This window comes from Magnolia sinica, chromosome 13 (genome assembly GCF_029962835.1).
Source record: "Magnolia sinica isolate HGM2019 chromosome 13, MsV1, whole genome shotgun sequence".
Lineage (NCBI taxonomy): Eukaryota > Viridiplantae > Streptophyta > Magnoliopsida > Magnoliales > Magnoliaceae > Magnolia > Magnolia sinica.
This window is the reverse complement of record NC_080585.1, coordinates 26,465,094-26,485,854: the sequence shown is the minus strand read 5'-3', so window position 1 is coordinate 26,485,854 and position 20,761 is coordinate 26,465,094. Positions and strand designations below refer to the sequence as shown.

The following is a 20,761-nucleotide window of genomic DNA, read 5'->3' as shown; positions in this document are numbered from 1 at the left end:
GGCGGTAACAGAAATAGTGGAATGACAATAAGATCAATTAATGAGGAGTGTGTTTGAAATTTTTTTTGAAAAAGGTATCCAAATGTAAATTCTACATTAATTAAATAGTTCTTTCTAAAATTTTAAAAATAAAAACAATTTTTGTGATTAATTTTCAGCGTTAAGGAGTCAAAATAAAAATCAAATGGCCTCAAGAGTAATAATAAGGAATGTTTACTGCAAAATTATTCATAAATTTACATTTTACTAATAAAATTCTGAACATATGCTTCTCAAGAGGAGAAGTTACCAAAATGCTGCGCCCCTCCATTTTTCTTTATTTATATTTTGCTACAAAAGGCCATGAAGTCAAGAATTGTAGGGCCCACGTGGTATGTGTGACATCCAGTCCATCTAACATATGACCTCAACATGGCATCCAGATCAGAAATAAAAATTCTGGCTGATTAAATCACCAAATTAGCTAATGATGAAATTGGATAATTTTGAGTGGTGCATGTTAGTTTTTATGGTCTGGCCGTCTTACCATTGTATTCACTAGATTCTTGGTCTGCATGGTAATCATTATGTGGGGGTGTTTGTTGGATAGTTGGATGTCATACATGTACCCCTTGGGCCCCACAGAAATCACCACGCATTGCCTTTCAGTAGTTTACAAACGGTCACTCCATTAAAAATTTCCTAGGGCCACCATAATATTTATCTTCCATCCAACTATTGATAAGGTCGCACAGACATGAATGAAGGGAAAACACAAATATCAGCTTCATCCAAAACTTTTGTGGCCCTCAAGATGCTTTTAATAGTGTGTGTTCAATCACTATTGTTTCATGTGGTGTGGTCCACCTGAGATTTAGATTTAGACCTAGTCCACATTAGGCTGACTAGATGATCCAAACCTTCCAGCTAGTGGTATGCAAAAATAGGATTTACAAAATTAGTGATAGAATACAGGTCCACTCACAAATGTTTAAAGCCATCTTATTGTCGTAATTTTTTCGTATGATAGCAAAGAAGGTACTAGACTAAATGGATGGTTTAGATTGGTGATACGAATGCCAGGAAATCCAAATCCAACTATGTTAATGTGAACGTTGCTGCAGCAGTGGGGACATGATATCTCCTGATAAGAGTCAATTTCTCTTTCTCCATTCTCTCTCTATCTCTTGCGCATGTATCCACCAGCTTTTTATTATGGCAATCTATATAAAGGGAGGGCTATAATTAAAGAGATGTATTCCATTAATTCATCTTTTAAGATATATTTCTTTATTTAAGATTTTTTATATGGGTGGAAGAGAATGTAAATCCTAATGCCTCTTGTCTCTTGTTTTGATTTAACAACTTTCTTTCATATGTTAGCCTCACCAACATTGATCATGCATGTGGGAGTATTTTTTATGCCACAAAAGTTTCGATACTCTTATCCCACTGAGTCATTTAGAGATCTTGATCTTGATATACAATGAAGCTCGTGTTAATAGTAGTTATGTATAATTAGAGATCAACATTTCTAATATATAATTAATGTTAATTAAAATGAGGTAAACTCATTTTTCCACATCTACCAAAAATGGCCGAAGAAAATGTGGAAAAATGAGTTTTGACAACTTAGAACATGATAAATGATTTAATAGCTGCATAAAAAATGAACATAGAAGAGTTATCACTCTCTCTTCATTTGCATTATTATCCAAAATACTAACACAAGAAGGCTACACAGTCCATGCACAACTCTAAAGCCTAGGGGAACACAAAACTAGAACATTACTCTTCTCACTAAATGAAGAAGCACAAACATCACCCACATTCCTAACATAATAAAGAGTCCTACATGGAATATGGAATTGGTCTTCACTCACTACATGAAGAAACAACAACACCCACATTCCTAACATCATAAGGAGTCCTACATGGATTTGGACCCTTATCTAAGCTTTATACGGTCATTCGGAGATGGTCATTTTGATTGGGTTGATGAACATGGGGTCAGAATCTTCAGCACCATTGTAACTAGTCTTAAGCATGTTGGTACTGAAGGGAAGAAAATGAATGCGAGGAGAACATGTGAAACGTGGTATGGTGGGGCAGTCTATGAATGTAGAAGCATCTGTGTCCACACACATATGGACCTCGTAGAGCTGGTACTTGTTTGTATTGTAGATCGTACTGCAACGGATTGTAACTGATGCTCCGACCCAAGTGCTGATGACATCCTCTAGGTGGATCACGCTGTAGGTGGTGGTGGTGCTCGGCACGATACCTGGAAATGAAATTTTGGATGAGTTCTTTAGAAAGTAATGCATCTCTTACGTGACATAGATATAATAATCGCATTTGTAAGTACCCCATATCAACATGTTGTTGAATAAGACAATAAGTGACTCTGCTCTAAGCTTGCAGAGCATTTGGGTGGCTGGAAAATGAATTTACAATTGATCAAATGTGATTTTATGCATTTCCATCATGTAATAACATTTTAAAAAAATAAAAATAAAAACTCAAGTGTCAATTTAAATGAATAAAATACAACTTTGATGTGTTATGTCACAAGAGATTATATAATGAAAATCTTGCAATGTTTTTATTGATGAGAATGATCGAAATATAAGAATAGACGGTGATCTTTAGGATATGTAGTTATCTATTTATAGATACATGAATCCACATCCATATGCCTATTTACAGTATTAGGATTTGCGAAGCTTGGTTATCAAAGATGTACTATTCATCCAACTATTATTGTCGCGATTTGCATTTTTCACACATTTTTTAAATATAAACCCTAATTTATTTAAGGGTAATATATATTATGTTGTGAGAAATTAAGAGAGAGATTATTGTATTAAAAGTCAGTTTTTCATTTTTTTTCTTTTGGGCGTAGTGGAGCGGTGTGAATCCATGGATGTATTGAAGGAAACTAAGTAAAATCTTTATCTTGTATTTTGCATTTTTCTCTATTTTTTTAATTTTGATTTCGATATCGTTGTGTTTGTGATTGAGAAATAATCTTTCTCCCAACATATATTTAGCGTGTATTTGTACATGTACACGTGCATCTTATACTATAATAGTACTCCTTATGCTTGTACATGTAATTGTGTATCTTATATTCTAACACTCCACCTTAAGTTAGAGTATAGATATCAATTATGGCTAACTTGAAATATATAAAAGAAGACAATGAGAATAAGCATGATCATCATTATCTCTCGTATGGACAATATACTCGGATATTAGATCTTTAAATGCTACTTGTCAGTAGATTAGGTAGGCTTTTGTTGTTCATTGACTCATGTCCACAAATAGTAGAAAATTCAATAATTAGTGAGCCACCAATCACTTGTTTACATGAAAAATCCTCTCAAAGACACGTGTGCAATGCTTCACAAGATAATTTGAGTGGGAGACCACACTCATTATGCATGTGAAGACGTGTGCGCAATATTGCGTAACATGTAAGTTAACTAGACTCACAACAAATAACTGTAATATACCTCAAAATTTGGGGGTACAAAATCTTTTTTCAAAAAACGTGATTACCAGGACTGATCATTTGATAGACCATCAGAACCATTTATTCCAAGTCTAAGATGATCATAATTCCTTATTATGGATCATTAATCCATACTATGGATCATCAATCCGAACCATCTAAACTTAAAATCGACTGTCGAATTTTCAAATGAACTGTTAAAAATATTATCTGACAAACATATCTTCTAGATCAGTGGAAATAAACATCAAGTCACTTGATCCATCGGTTAATCATGCTTTTTTTTTTTTTTTTTTTTTTTGAGTTAACTCATGATTGGTGTGTAACGCCAAAGTTAGGGTTGATAGTAGAGATTGCTTGATATTGACCTTGATCTGATTATTTTGCATGATTTGAGCATACAGTTGTGATGGTCATGGGGCCGCTTGGGTGGCCAGATTTAGTGGTGAATGTGTACATACATGTATGCACTTTCAAGACATTGCTCATTTTGCATACATTTTCACAAAAATTACATCATTACACATTACTTTTGTACGTGACGTTTTACTACTAGATGTAGCAATGTCAACTTAGCAAATCCATGACTTTGGATTAGGTGGGCCACAACTAACTAGTGTGTATACACTAGTTTATACCATACCACAATCTATTTTAAAATAAAAATAAAAATAATTAAAAGAGAGAGAGAGAGAGAGAGAGAGAGAGAGAATTCGCTCTTTTACATTCAAAAGGTGAGGGAAATCCCTTGCCTTACCCACCTGCTTAACCCACTGAGTTCCGGGTCGACTCAGAACGGATGACTGACCGAGTCCCAGTGAGCAAACAATGCTTGTAAGTGCAGATTCGCACGTGTAAGTTAAATTTCAAAGAAGTTATAGTTAGAAGAGAAAGTTACCGTTGTTTTTAAGAAAGGTGATGAGATCGACTTTGGCCCTCAGCTCCAAACCCTTATTAAAGTAGTCCACTTGAGTAAGGTTAGAGCAAACCCCATAAGTCTTCCAGTCGCTTCTCCACATCGACAACCCATCAGCACTTGGACACTTGATGGTCGCCCAGTATTTGTACAGGTCACCATTCACCTCAGACATCTGTCATCATATTCAATTTACAAACCTTCAGCTTCTATATATACAAGAATACACGGTCAGATTCCTACCTTAGTTTAACACAACATTCAAATTTTGGTATCCACGGATACAGTACACCTTTTACAACTTTAAATATTTTATTATTATTTTTATTACTTTGAAGGTGGGATTACAGCAACTATATTATTATATGTTGGAGCCACACTAGTCTACCTCTAGGCATCTAACCTCCCTTAGGTACCTACAGCCAACTGAGCACCACGTGTGTCAAACTTTCATGAGATCCATACCGTCCATCAATTATGCTGCCTCATATTCACCGTGGAACCTGAAATTCATGATGACCCAAAACACTGGTAGGCCACACGACTGAAAACAAATGGGATGTGAAATCATCCACCATTAGTTTTGTGTAGGGGCTATGGTGGTTTTTATATGCCATCTAATCCATTCATATGACGTCCCTCATCAGAATGAAAGGATTACCCAAAATCCAAGTACTTAAAACTCAGGTGGGCCATACCATGGGAATTTAGAGGTAGGTATCTCCGCTCAGTCTGCCAGTTGAGCTATGGCTCTGGGTGTGTATTGAATTAGCTTGATTTTTAGATCAAGAAGGAACAAGGGGGTGGTCAGGCTGATGAACGGTGTGGGTTTCACGGGTTACATCATTTACCCACATTAGAGAACGTTACCCCCTTTAGGTGCCTATGCAAAGTATCAGATGACTTATTAAGATTGCCTCTATTGTCATGAGAAACATCATTGGTAGAGTTGTCACTGGGCCAGTCTGGCCCCATTCCAGACTGCTTTGGGTAGGCCAGGGCTGAGCCTAGGGGTGTTAATGGGCTGGGCTCAAGTCTGAAAAATCAAAAATTTAATTAACAGGCCCAAAATAGTTCAATATCTGGGCCAAGACCTACCCCAGGGCTGGCCCGTTGACAGCCGTAGGTAGCTGAGCCTCAAGGTTCAAGAATTAATCAAATTCAGGCCTGTGCTTTAGGCCTGATAATTAGTTGGACATGGGTTTTGATATGCCTAAGTCCAAACAAATTGATGTAGGAAAAAAGTCAATGGCAATCACATGAATGGCTAGGATTAGGCTAGAAAGTTTGATATAAAATATAATATTGATACGCATTATATAACTTCTGAGAGCAGTAACTTTGTGCTTGTTCTCCATTTTGCATACATAATATGCTGTTGAAAAGCTACCAATGAGCTCTATGTGCTAGCAAATGCCAAAGGATATTGGCCCATTTTTATTTTTATTTTTTTCAAAATATAGTTATTTAAAGTGTTAATTTTGAGTTTTAACTTAAAATTATTATTTTTAGTAAATTACAATTGTTTTTTTTTTTTTTTTTTTTGGATATCTTAGGGTTTGAAGAGTCATGTCATGGCATGGCTTAAAAGTTCTTGTTTGAATCATGGATATTAGAGTTTGAGTTAATTCATGAATCACATATTATTTTTAGTTAATTTATTAGTTTAAGAAAGTTTTACTATTTTTATAAGGCCTATACGAGTCATATGTTTTTTAACACACACACACCCCCACACACTCAGGCTATGGTGGGACTCGAACCCTTGACCAGATGTTGAAACTCTTATGAGTCTACAACTAGGGCAAGAGTAAGGATCCACTTATTTAAGTTATATGAAAGGGCGTTGTAAATAGACTTTTCATTATAGAAATTTTGTAGGAAATATTAATTTTCTTCTCTTATTTTTGTGATCTTTCTCCTTGTAGATTCAAGGTTTTTTATTTTTTTTATTTATTATTATTATTATTATTTAAAAGAAAGAGATGATAATCTTTTTTCTTTTCTCCATGTACTTGCTACATTATTTGGCATCATAGTAAGTTCTTCAAGGGGGTGTTTGAATTGTAAGTTACTTAAACTACTTATGACTGAAGTAGCATATCTTGGTTTCTACTCATTAAGCTAAAGTGATTAAGTAACTTTAATTAGAAAAAATGCTATAATTGATTTTAAACTAAACTTATCTCAGATAAGTTACTTATCTACTGTTGTAAATAGAAAAAGTAATTATTTGGTAGTATCTAAACATGCCCTAAGTGAAAGAGATTAATGTAGGACAATTACAAGGACACGTACAAATGAAAGTAATTGGGCTAGGAAGTTCAATCTAAAGCTAGCACACTGTAACTTCCAACAGACATAACTTTGAGACTAGTTATCCATTTCACACATATAATATTGTCGTGTGAAAGCTAGCTCTCCTTTCTAGCCAATGCCTGAGGCTATTAATTACAGAATGTTTTTTTAAATAAAATTATTTTAGGTGTTTATTTTGAAATTTAAATTACAATTTAATTGCTTTTAGTAAGTTATACCTTCTTTACTACTTCAAGATATTTTAAAGTTTAAAGAGTCCTTAATGGCTTAAAGTATTTGTTTAAGTATAGGAAGGAGTTTTAAGTAAGCTTAAAAGTTAACTTATTATTTTTAGTAAATCTACTATATTAGAAAAGTTTACTTTAAAAAAATAAATTATGAATTTAGGATTTTAGGGTTTATATAAATTATGTGAATGGACTTTGTAAACAAACTTTTTATTAATAATATCAATTCTCTTCTTTCACTTTTAGAGATTTCTCTCTCCGTCTAGATTAAAGGCATTTTTTGAGGGAAAAAAAAAATGGTGCTTTTTTTTTTTCTTTTATTATTATTATTATTTTAATCCACGCGCCTCCTATGTTATCAAATAAACCAGTCTGCTCCAACTCATTTAAGTATGCAATATTTGGATGTTGTGCTCTTCTAAACACATCCAATCCACCTTAGGTGATGGGTTGGTTGGGCCTAGACTTACACTCACTCATGGTCTAGATGTGAAACCCTAGCCCATTTGCCATGCGAACTACCTCTACATTGCATCAGCCACCCTGAGGTCTTTGGAAAGGTCCATTTCGGAATCCTGTTTCAAGATATATATAGATAGGAAAAGTCTAGGGAAACATCACTACATAAAAGGTGAGAAGAGAAACTGGACCAGATTCTTGTAGAAGCTAGTGTTTGTGCACTTAGTGACCGGCTCGTCGTCCTTGCTGTATGTCATCAGTCCTGATACAAAGAAGTCTTCCGCCGGTGGGCCTGTCTTTGGAAGGCAGCACCCTTTCTTGCTTTGCGCACAATATGCTCCTGGCCACTGCATCATATACCCAAACTCAATCAGCTTGTAACCCTACTTAAGCGTAATGTGCCATAGGGCCATGCTACGGCCATGTTGGTATTGGTCCTAGCCAAGCCCTAGTCATCTTAGCCTTGGTCATGGCGTAACCTTGGCCTTCAGATAGAGCGGAATGATCTATGGTATGAAATAGTCCAATTTAATATTTTTTTGAGAATGTTGCTTGTTGGATTGTTAGGTCCCTTGATATACATTAATACACCATCCTCTAATAGCTCGAGCTTTTAAATCAAGCAGTGATTTGACATGTTTCATAGTTGTTTGACATTGCCCTCATCTACATCAAATCCCATTTTATAAATTATATTGATCGTTGAAACAAGTCCAAGATCCAGAAGTGTGTTTAAACTACACATCTATGTTGAATGAGAATCACTTACTACTGTCATTAGAACATACACACATGCATACATTATGGTTAACTCTTAACAAGAGCATAATAAAACTCGACTTGGCATGGCTAGACACTATTTACGTATAATTTACATTTTTATATATTAAATGTCAAAAATAAAAAACTTCGAAAACCCGATTAAAATGCTCCAAAAAGTCATCTGGGTCATCGAGTACTCATTGGTGTTTTTAAACTTTTGTTGTAAACGCTGAGCTTATTTGGTTTTACAATTACAGCTATAAATGGCTGTAAATCATGATTATCTACTCTTGTAAATGTGTGATCACATCACGTCTATTTGTCTACAATAACGGTTTTGTTATCTTGTTAGTTTTATCCTAAAATTATTATGAAAATGTAGTTTTATAATAGAAAAATGTAATGATTGTATTTTACTTTACCTCTGTCCTTTATGGGTATACTCGGCTCTTTATTTACAAGCCATAGTTCATATTTAAACAAACACCTCCAAATGACAATGATGGCTCATCTACCTTTTATTTTATAGAAAATTGTAAAAATCAAACGGGCCCTAAACCATAGATTAGAAACCCAAAAACTCAACTTAGATATTCATTCAGTTCAGGTGGACTTGAAGACTCCATTTGACTTGACTCGATAGTCGAAAGATATAAATTTAAACTTCTTGGAATGGTAAGGAATATTTTAAACAAGTACATATCATATTTAAAAAGTAAAAATTCAAAACAAAAAAAGAACAATCCTAATTACACTGTTTGTGGAGAGCAGTGCTAGACATATAGGGGTTAGGGTTAGATCCCCACTCTACAAATATTAGGATTTTTCTTTTTCTTTTCTTTTATAAATATTAAATGGAGTCTTTAAAAGACTCGGCTTGAAATCTCACCTAGCCGAGTTGACTGGGCTGAGTTTGGAGTCGAGTTGTGTTCTAAAACTATTGTACTTGACAAGTTGAGACCATCCAACTAGTGAGACCTAAATTATAAAATGTTAAAAATATACAAAATATAAAAATTTCATACTAGGAAAGGCACAGGAAAAACGAGCCGAGTTGACTGGGCCTAGTTCGGAGTCAAGTTAGGAAGTTCTAAAACTATTGTACTGACAAGTTGAGACCGTCCAACTAGTGAGACCTAAATTATAAAATGTTAAAAATATACAAAATATAATTATTTCATACTTGGAAAGGCATAAGAAAAACGAGCCGAGTTGACTGGGCTGAGTTTGGAGTCGAGTAAGGAAGTTCTCAAACTATTGTACTTGACAAGTTGAGACTGTCCAACTAGTGATACCTAAATTATAAAATGTTAAAAATATACAAAATATAATAATTTCATACTAGGAAAGGCACAGGAAAAACGAGCCGAGTTGACTAGGCTGAGTTTAGAGTCGAGTTAGGAAGTTCTAAAACTATTGTACTTGACAAGTTGAGACCGTCCAACTAGTTAGACCTAAATTATAAAATGTCAAAAATATACAAAATATAATTATTTCATACTAGGAAAGGCACAGGAAAAACGAGCTGAGTTGACTGGGCTGAGTTCGGAGTCGAGCCAGGAAGTTCTATAACTATTGTACTTGACAAGTTGAGACCGTCCAACTATTGAGACCTAAATTATAAATTGTTAAAAGTATACAAAATATAATAATTTCATACTAGGAAAGGCACAGGAAAAACGAGCCGAGTTGACTGGGCTGAGTTTGGAGTCGAGTCAGGAAGTTCTAAAACTATTGTACTTGACAAGTGGAGACCGTCCAACTAGTGAAACCTAAATTATAAAATCTTAAAAATATACAAAATATAATAATTTCATACTAGGAAAGGAACAATAAAAAGGAGCCTCTTTGCTGATTTTCATGTACTTGTATTAAGATCCAGGTATGCTGATGCGGTTTGGCTAGGGACCCCAACACTAGCCAGCTAGCACATGTCAAAGCCGTGGGCCCCACCATGATGTATGTGTTTTATCCATACTGTCCATCCATTTTCCATCTTATTTTAGGGCATGAGCCCAGATATGAGGCAGATCCAAATCACAGGTGGACCACACCACATGAAAACAGTATTGATTTGAACATCCACCGTTAAAAACTTTCCAAGGCTCCTTGTAATGTTTATTTTCTATCCAAACTGTTGATAAGGTTACATAGATATGGGTGACGGAAAACACAAATATCAACTTCATCGGAAACTTTTGTGGCCCTCAAAAAGTATGTAATGGTAAGCATTCAATCCCCATTGTTTCCTGCGGTGTTGTCCACCTAAGATTTGTATCTGCCTCATTTTTGGGCTCACATGGATAAAACAAATACATCATCATGTTGGGGGCCACACAGCTTTGACACCAGAGCTAGCTGGCTGATATTGGGGTCACTAGCCAAACAGCGTGCAAATTTGCCTTATAGCTGAAGGGAGTGGATTAGGTGTGACCCTTAGGGGGGCCCTTGATGATGTATCTTATATCTATGCCGTCCATCATTTTTTACAGATCATTTTAGTGTATGATCCCAGAAATGAAGCGGATCAAATTCTCAGGTGGACTATTCAATAGGAAATAATGGTGATTGACCATTAAAGGGCCACATAAGTTTTGGATCAAGCTAATATTTATTTTTTCTCTTAATAAGTTTGTGTGACCTTATCAACAGGTTGTTGGATGGCTAATAAATATTACGGAACCATTACAAAGGATCTTATGAAGTTTTTCTTGGTAGGGAATTTAATCATCATTGTTTTCCATTCCTATCGTACGGTGCACTTGAGGGGATCTGCTTCGTTATTTTAGCTCATGTCCTAAAATGAACTAAAATAAAAAGATGTATAAAATAGATATAGAATACATACATCAAGTTTATGGCCAGGTCCTTATTCTTGCCCCCGTGGTAGACTCTAAGGAGTTTTGACACGGTTCCAATACCCATAGGTGGTGAAATCCCACTATAGTGTGTGTGCGCGTGTAAATGGATCCCCAACTGTGGGGCCACTTTGATGCATATGTCTTACATCAATACCATCCGCTGTACTACACAATAGGAAATAATTATAATAATTGACCATTAAAATTATTTGTTGGACCACAATTTTTGGATCAAGCTGATATTTATTTGGTCCTTTCATCCTTATCTTTGTGACCTTATCAACTGGTTGGATGGAAAGTAAATATTTTGTGGTCCTAAAGAAGTATTTAATGGGAGTACTTTTTTCCACAGTGTAGTTCATCTCAGATTTGGATTTGCTTCGTAGCTGAAGGCACACAAAGGAAAGCGACAATGATTGGACTATCCACATCATCTTATCAACACATTAAAAATGGAAAAAGACAAAAAATATATGTATACAGTAACTCTACCTTTGGGATATAGGTGCACTTTTAAGTGACAAACTAAAGACATGTTTAATTTTCCAAATCCATCATAAATGCCTTTGATGGGCTTTTTTTTTAACACAAAAATTTGAGGAGGTGCAAAATATATGTGAAGTCCATCATGATGTACGTGGCTTATCCACACCATCCATTCTTTATGCCAATTGAATTTAGGGCATGAACAAAAAACTGAGGCAAATCCAAAACTCAAGTGGACCACACCACAGGAAAAAGGAACTGGATACTTACTGTTAAAAACTTTTTAAAGCCACTGTTTAATTCTTTAGGTGTGGGTCACTTGAATGTTGGATCTACCTCATTTTTCAGCTCATGCCTTAAAATTTTATGGTAAAATGGATGGATGGCACGGATATGTCACACACGCACACACACATATGTGTGTGGGACCACAAATTTAAACCAGCCATTTTAGATCATTTTTTAAATGGAAATACATGATATTTTCAAATATAATAAAAGTTTAATAATTGTTTATTTATCAGGTATTTACCAAGAATTTAATAAATCAAACATGCTTTGAATAAGTTTTTCATCACTTTTTTTTACCCCCGCAGTGTGGTCCCCCTCAGATCTGGATGTGCAAGGTGACAGGGATGTGACGATCCACAGTTTAAAAATGAAAAAATACAAAAAAAAAAAAAAAAGAAAGAAAAAGATAGTGACTCCACTCCAAGGATGGTGCTGCACTTTTCCGATGGTCCAGTCAATGTAAGTTTTAAATTTTTATTTCTACAAATCCACATGATGACCGGTCTGAACTTGTTTAGATCTGCCACGTGTGTTAACTATGGAGGGAGAGGACAAGGTTTTACCCGGGAAACACCTTAATCGGTGTTACCCTTACCGCGTGGGCCACCTTAATGATTTGTCGTATATCCACGCCGTCCATCCGTTCTCCAGCCCAGTTTAGAATTTGTTCCAGAAAATTAAGAAGATCCAAATCTCAGGTGGACCACACCACAAGAAAGAGTGGAGATTAAACGTCCACCATTAAAAACATCTTAGGGCCCACAGTACTGCCCACTGTAACATTTCCATTTCATCCAACCCGTTGATAAGTTCAACCAGACCTGGATGACGGGAAAATATAAAGATCAGCTTGATCTAAAACTTTCGTCGCCCACAAAAAGTTTTTAATGGTCATTCACCACCGTTTCCAGTCGTGTGATCCACCTGATATTTGGATCTTCTTAATCTTTGAGTTCACATTCTAGAATGATATCAGAAAACTGATGGACGGCGTGGATATACAAAAAACATAACAAGTTGGGCCCCACACAGTAAGGGTAATACCCAGTAAGGTGTTACACGAACATCGAAGGTTCCACACGAACTTTAATTGTGAGTACGCACATCAAGATGAGCTGAAAACTACAGCACCACTTTCGCTGATGTGGAGGGAACTGCTTCATTTGGATGGCATCCACTCCGTCCATCAGGTGCACCATCCTGTATTTTATGTGACCCACGAACATGCCCATTCACATCTCCGTTGGGCCACACCCCAGAGAACAGCTGAGATGGAGAGTCCCATCATTAAAATCGTCCAAAATGCGTGTGGGATCCACTGTGCTGCGCCTATCACATCTACTCCACTCATCAAATGGACACCAATAGGATATAGGGATCCCAGAAAATCAGGACATTTCAAGACTCATGTAGGACCCCAATAGGATATAGGATTAGAGGTTTTTAGTGATGATTTTGTTGTTTGATCCACCTAAGTCTTGGATTGGACTGATTTTTAGGATCCAGGATGAAAATGAGGTGGCACACTAGATGAACCAAGTGGATCTCATGCATGTTCCTCCCATGTAGATGTGGTAGTGCACTGTTGACACAGGTCATTTTCTTCATTACCTTGTTATACTAACCTTTTAAAAAATAATGAGTGGGATACGCATACTATAAAAACTTATTTATAGAGTTTGTTTAACACACTGATGGCCCATAGAATCACTTCATAAATTCCAACATATCATGTGATATGATCATGTCCATGTAGCATCCAACATGTCCAATAGGTTGGCCCACTAAAATCATCACATTGTGCAATGGTTGGAGAGAGAGAGGCTAAACCATGAAGAATAAAAACAGATGGAGACAACACTATGAAGAAGAAAAACAGTGACAGAGACTATACTATCAAGAAGAAAAACGCACCATAAGCACATAATGGTAGAAATCAAAATCATAGCTTTCAGCAATGGCCGCTGTACAAAACAGCAGCCCGAACACAAGAAGAGCTGTTGCAATACGAGGCTCCATTTTCTTTCTCAGATACCTATCACTAACTACACTTGAAGAGAAGAGTGCTCATTTCCACTTATTTATAGGCCACTATCTATCTCCTACCAAAGCATGTAAACTAGCAAAACCTCATATTTTCACTTCATCTCTTACAATTATTGTGGCTAGGAGTGGCCCACAAAACCTACCGTACAATAATTGTGCCTGACCATCCACCAGAATGGATCATTAATTTTAGCATCAGGAGGGAGTACATTCTTTTATAGGCGTTCAATCCCCACTCCTTTATCTCGTTTGGCCCACTAGAGTTTTGAATCAGCCTCATTTTGGGGACTGTGTCCTAAAATGAGATGGATAAACAGATGAACGGGCTGGATTTCTCAATAACATGCTGTGTCCTAAAATGAGATAGAGAAATAGATGGACAGGCTAGATTTCTCAATAACAGGATGTGGCCTGAAAGGAGATGTAGAAACAGATGGACGGACTGGATTTCTCAATAAATCCTGTGCCCCACCAATGTTTCAACGGTGGTGTTCAAATCTCACTGTTTCTTGTTCGTTTGGCCTCGGTTGGTCCCACTTTTCATGGGCATTCCTGGCATGCAGGCATGGATTCTTACGAACGCAGATTGCGTCCTACCCCCGCCCATCTCCTGCTGGGAACGGACAGGAGCTTTGAGTGGCCACCGTGATGTATGATTTTTATCCACACCGTCCATCCAATTTTATGATAAAGGACCAAAATTTAGAGAGATCAAAGGATCAAGTCGACCACACCACAGGAAGCAGCAGTGATAATATTCTCACCGTTGAAACTTTTTTAGGGCCCGCCGTGAAGTTTATTTTCCATCCAACCTATTAATAAAGTTACGTAGACATGGATGAAGAGAAAAAACAAATATAATCTCCATTCAAAACTTCTGTTGGCCCCAAGAAGTTTTCAACAGTAAAAGTTTAATCCGCATTGTGTAGTCCACATATATCTTAGATCTGCATGATTTTTAGGACTATATCCTAAAAAGATAAGGATAAAATGGATGGACGGTGTGGATAATAAATATACATCACAGCGGCCACTCAAAGCTCCCACGTATTCCCAGTTGAGACAGACGGGGTAATACGCAATCCGCGTTCGATTGTTACATCTTTGTACTTGTACATGAGGGAATGGGATCCTCATCCGGGAATGATCACCTTATCCTCTGTACAAGCTCGCATCCCAAGGTGACATGGGATTGATTGACATGCAGTCCCAACCTCGACCATACACAGGTCCATCGCATGTTCGTAAGAGATCCACCCCGTTTATCTATTTCAGCATCTATTTATAGGTAATGGCTAGAAAAATGAGGCAAATCCAAATCTAAAAGTTAGCCTCATGATTGTTTGAAGATTTTTCAACGGTGGGCATACATTCAATCACCTTTGTTTCATGTCATTTGACCAATTGGAGTTCTGTAGTAGGCTAATTTTTAGACTCATCTACTAAAATGAGATGAAAAAAGAGATAGACTGTATGGATTTCTCAATAACATCTTATGTAGCGTTTGAATCCCAAAGTTTCCCGTCCGTTTGACGAACATGAGCTCTGGATCAGTCTCATTTTTTGGTCGAACAGGGTGGATTTCTAAATCAGTGGACCTCTGTGGATAAAATGATGGTAGTAATTAGCTTGATCAAGATTTCGTGAGTGAAAGTTCAATATAATCTTTTTCTTGTGGGGTGGTCCACTTTTACAATCGATTTCACTAAATGTTTTGGTATAATGTTCTAAAATGTTCTGGCCAAATAGATGGACGGTGTGGATGTTACTTAACACTAGGATGGCCTCCACTGATAAACGTTCGGGAAATAAGAGACTTGTCCAATTTTCACGCGTAGCTGGATGAGGGGTAAACGGGTAGAAAGGGAGCTGTATTGGGGGGTTAGAAATGTCCTAACGTTGATTAACTTCTCTTTAACTTTTTTGAACCGTCAGTTAAAATCAAAATAGCTGTCCTTTTCATGATCTTATCTCCAGAGGATATGTGGTATAGAAAGAAGCGGCAGAAAGCAGCCGTTTATTGCACGGCGCGGATTGGGTAGACGGACGGTCCTGTGAGGAGATCTGTGGGTCCAAGTGTACATATATTATTTATCCACGCAGTTCATCTATTTTGACGGATCATTTTAAGCCATAAACCCAAAAATACATCAGATTGAAGATTAAAGTGGACCACACCACATGAAGCAGTAGGGATTGAATTCCTACCGTTGACAACTTCCTGTGGTGTGGTCCACTTGACCCTTCATTCTACCTCTTTTGAGAGCTTGTGTCTTAAAAGGATCTGTGAAAATAAATGGACGGTGCGGATAAAACATATACATCACGTTGGCCCACAGATTCCCTCACAGGACCGTCCTACCTAATCTGCCTCCTTTATTGAGACACTATTGGCGGGTTTTGGAAAAATAAAAAATAAAAAATCGCAATGTGCACGAAAAAGGAAGAGTTCGAATGGGTGGTGAGGGTTACCAGTATGAGGTTACAACCGTGTGCTAGTGGTGATCCTGTGTCCACCGGTAACTATGCTTCGTTTGACCAGGTGATCTTCAGTCACAGGATCTTTCCAGTGTTGGATATCTTGCATGGTGGTGCATCCCGGTCGAATAAACGGTTCTGATTGCTGAAGGCCCCTGCGGCTGGACACCATGTGGACTACAATTTCGAGTACTGCTGCAGGTTACGTGTCCCCTCCCTGTCGGTCTTGCATGGATGTCACTTTCAAAAACCAACCCTCATTGTTCACGTGTGAATATATTTACGGTTGTGCTTCGTCCACGAGGCCGTGGCATGTTCCAAAGACGTGGATAAGGCGGTAAAGCAGTCACCGCCCGTGGAGACGTGGTGAGATTTGATTGGCCGTATGCGGCTAAGATTGCCGAGCACATACTCGGTCGCAAAACTTTAAAAAGGACTCGGATCCATCTCTGGGAGGATTCGCTGCATCACGTGGTCAGCTCTGCGCCACGTAATCGGTGTCGTACGTACCAGCCCTCGCACATGTCTCCATTTATGTACAATTGTCAAACGTACGAGTCATCAATGTAGTCGCATCATAAAATGACCTTGGCCCATAAATCAAGATGGTCCACTCATCAGGCGAGTAGGTGAGTGGACCTGATAGATTTTTGGTCCACCACATATTGATAAACGGTCTCAGATGATTGACGGTTTGGATGTTTCACTTGCGTTGCACAGTTACACTTTTGAGGCATCTTCAGCTGGTGTGCTCTGCTACACCGAGAGACTTGGATGAGGACTCACGAGGATGGAATGAATATAAAGAAATCAGCCTAATCCAAAAATCAGGCAGACCATAATCTGTGAGCTTAAAATCTTTTAGGCACAGCACCATTGGTGTAGCCCACATGGGTATTTTAATCAGCTAATCTTTCATTGGGTTGATATTTTTGCATGGACGGTGAGCATAAGAGCTATCACCTGATGGACAAATAGATTTTTTAACGTATATATATCATGTAGATGACTCGAGAATGCTGGAGATGATTCCCGTCTCTTTGCTACTTATCACATGTGTTGTCCGTTGTGTATGATTTCTGTCTGCATGTTTCGTAAGACAGGTAATGTAAATGACTGTCTGTTTGCTACTTATTACAGTGGGCCTGAGTGACAGCTACATATCATGCAGCGCCTCCGCGCGATTGAGTAATACCCACACCGGGAATAGCGCGGATTAGGAGCACCCCTCCTGTACCTGCAGAGGTCTGAATAGGATAGATAAATAGTTCATATATTAGTGGAGAGCGGTTACATCAGAAGGTAACTTTATAGTGCCATGATCCAAACAACATCCAACATAAAACATCTACTTTTTTTTTTTCACACGCACACTCATGCCGTAGTGGGATTTCACCACCTATGTGTACTCAAACCCCTGACTTGGTGTTGAAACTCTTGTGAGTCTACCAAATCTACTCTATTCATATGTTTTGAGATCTCATTTGAGAACAAAAGACCAATAATGAGGTGGATCTAAAACTCAAGTGGGCCACACGAGAGGAAAAATTGGGGAAAGGCATACCTATCATTGAAACCATCCTGGAATCCACCTTGGTGTTTATATGTCATCCAAACCGTTTATAAGGTCATTAACACTAGCATAAAATGGAAATACGAAAAAATTAGCCTGAAACAAATCTTTTATGGCCATAAAAATATTTCAACGGTTCTCACTGAATCCCCACTATTTTCTCTTGTATGGCCCACTTGAGTTTTGAATCCACCTCATTTTTTATATAATGTCGTAAGATAAGATCTCAAAACGGATGAATGGAGTAGAATTCCCACTAACTTGGTGGTGGGGCCCACCCATCATCCTTGCGCAGAAACTTCATGCGAAAGGCTTTCGCAGGAAATCCGCGTGTTTCCCATCAGGTTGATCTTTTGCATGTATGTTATATATATTGCTTCTCAAATGATGGACAAGGTGGATTTTACCTGGACAACATGGTGGGCCCATGAGGTTGGGAGATTTAGGCAATTCTGGTCCTTGACTGGAAACGGATTGGCTACTCCCCTTGCCACCAGCCTGGTGACTGGTGGTCGGTGCTTTGTGGGACCCACCATGATGTATGTGTTTCATCCATTCTGTTCATCCATTTTTAAAGATCATTTTAGGGCTTGATTCCAAAAATGAGAGGGAATCACGCCAACATGCCTCTCCACCGCCTGTATTACCTATAAGAAAGAGAGAATGTGAGAGATGAAATCATCCTATCTTAGGGACATCTGGTGCAAGAGAGAGAGAGAGAGAGAGAGAGAGAGAGAGAGAGTGTTTTCTTCCTTTATTATTTTTAAGAGTTTTTAGTTTGATCATGCCTATGATGGGCTAAGCCTCTTAGCTAGGGCTAAGAGGTGAAGCTTGTAGTGTGATGGGTTGTGCCTATGTCTTGGATTCATGTTTTAATTGAACTCTCTTTTGATTCTAGTTTGATTAATAGGAATGCTTTTAGTTTTTAATGATTTGTTGTGACTTAAATTACAATGGATCTGTAATAGTTTTGAGCATGTTCTTAGCATTATAAGGTTTGTGAATTTGGGAACTCTGTTGTTCACCATCGTCTCCTGGGCATGGTTAGATGACGAAATCCTTCCTAACATTCATATATCCTTTAGATTGGATGTGGATTGGCTAAATTCTGTTGTTTACTTTGTCTCATGGGCATGGTTTTGTGATAGAATCAATTCTAATTCTCATACCTCTCATCTCTTGAAAACTAGGTCAAAGGAAGTTCAGCTTTGATTTTTAATGTGATATCTTCCAATTGGATGAAGATGGGATTCTGATTCTAGTCGTGTTTGTGAATCAAGCATACATCTTCCTGATCTCTACAAGTGGATCCATGGCACCCTAGTTTTCTACCTTTAAATTTATTATTTTTTAATTAATTTATTCACAATTATTCCCTTAATTCTCCCTAATTTAGATTACATCTTATTGTAGTTCTAGTTCGAGTTATTTTCAGATTATGTACAAGGTTCAGTCCCTGTGGATTCGACCTCGGTCTTACCGAGTTTATAACTACATCACAACCTTATACTTGGGGTGTGAACAAAAGTCCATATTCCAACAATTCAGGCTCAAGTGAACCACACCATGGGAAGGATTGGGGATTGAAAATTTACCGTTGAAAACTTCTCAGAAGACAGAAGTTTTGGATTAAGCTGATATTTATGTTTTACCTTTATGGGTCTATGTGATCTTATAAACAGGATGGATGGAAAATAAACATATGAGAATTCAGTCCCAACTGCTTCCTATGCTGGGGTCCATCTAAACCTTCAATTTGCCTCGCTAATGCTCTAAAGGCGTGTTTGGATTGGCAATATTGAAATACACATCAATCACGTCTTCGATGGTATTATGACATATTGATAGGTAAATCTAGTGTCTGCTTGGATGTACTATGAACACCCTTTTTAAATGGTATTCATTCAAAGTATTCAATTTTGGATTATCCAAAGTAACAACTCTTACTTGTAATATTATTCTTATTGTCTTTAATTTAATTAAGTTGGACTGCTTGTATGATCAAAGGTTTAAATTAGATTTTCATGTGTAATAAAATGGACGAGTGTGCAAGAGTCTACTCGACTTAAAGTTTAACTGAACCATTTGTGTTCCCTCATATTGAGTTGAACAAATTGGAAAATGCGATCAAAGATCCAGAGTCTTCTCAACTACTAATATTTACGCTTCTATTTAAGTGATTTGTGAAAGGGTAGGTGTCACGCCCTAAAAATCGGCACTTAATTATAGAGACTCCGATATTGAGTTCCCGGATATGAACTTAATAAAAATGCATGTGTCTCCTTATTCAGATTCACATTTATTCCATACATAAATAATCAAAGTAACGCATTTCAACTTAGTGCATCCAAATCGAGGTAGAGATAACAAAATAAAAATATATATGGCTAATATACAAACATATGATTCCAAACGTGGTGTTCTCCCATATTAGAATTGTGCAAATTATACTAAATACAAAATTTATGAAAAAAAATACAACCACCCAAAGTGATGGAATTATGAGTTTAACTGGAGTGGCCCAACTCACTACCATCTGGTCCTATTTTTGAGTTATCTGGATATGTCAAATAGAATGTGTCAAATGCCAATATAGTGAAGAAATATCTCCAAGATTATACTCGGGACATCTTAGTGATAAGAAGATTCATAACAAATACATATTTATACACGTAATGCTCTTAAGCATGTTACCTCCAACGCATAGATATTAAGCAAATTATATATGTTATCAACACAATCAAGTATAAACAATGATAGCAATATAAAACAGACAATTCTTAAGTTAGTTATTTAATACATATGATGCAATATTATGTGCAATGGTTAACTTGTAGCATAATGCAA

General features: G+C 37.2%; 1 protein-coding gene across 1 annotated transcript; it reads right to left on the bottom strand.

Moving 5' to 3' along the window:
* Positions 1–1,645: 1,645 nt before the first annotated feature.
* Positions 1,646–13,890, bottom strand: LOC131223335 (ribonuclease 3-like). Its single transcript, XM_058218709.1, has 4 exons — positions 13,732–13,890; positions 7,609–7,764; positions 4,395–4,587; positions 1,646–2,263 (listed from the first exon to the last, which is right to left on the bottom strand). Exons 1-4 carry the CDS (start codon positions 13,834–13,836, stop codon positions 1,947–1,949), a joined length of 771 nt encoding a protein of 256 aa, XP_058074692.1. The 5' UTR covers positions 13,837–13,890; the 3' UTR covers positions 1,646–1,946.
* Positions 13,891–20,761: the final 6,871 nt, after the last annotated feature.

Excerpts from the sequence above, each read along its gene's own strand:
- LOC131223335 (XM_058218709.1), bottom strand. The coding sequence starts at position 13,836 with ATGGAGCCTCGTATTGCAACAGCTCTTCTTGTGTTCGGGCTGCTGTTT. Across the intron at positions 7,765-13,731 it reads TCTACCATTATGTGCTTATG|TGGCCAGGAGCATATTGTGC; the intron begins GTGCGTTTTTCT and ends TATATGATGCAG. Across the intron at positions 4,588-7,608 it reads CTAGCTTCTACAAGAATCTG|ATGTCTGAGGTGAATGGTGA; the intron begins GTCCAGTTTCTC and ends ATATGATGACAG.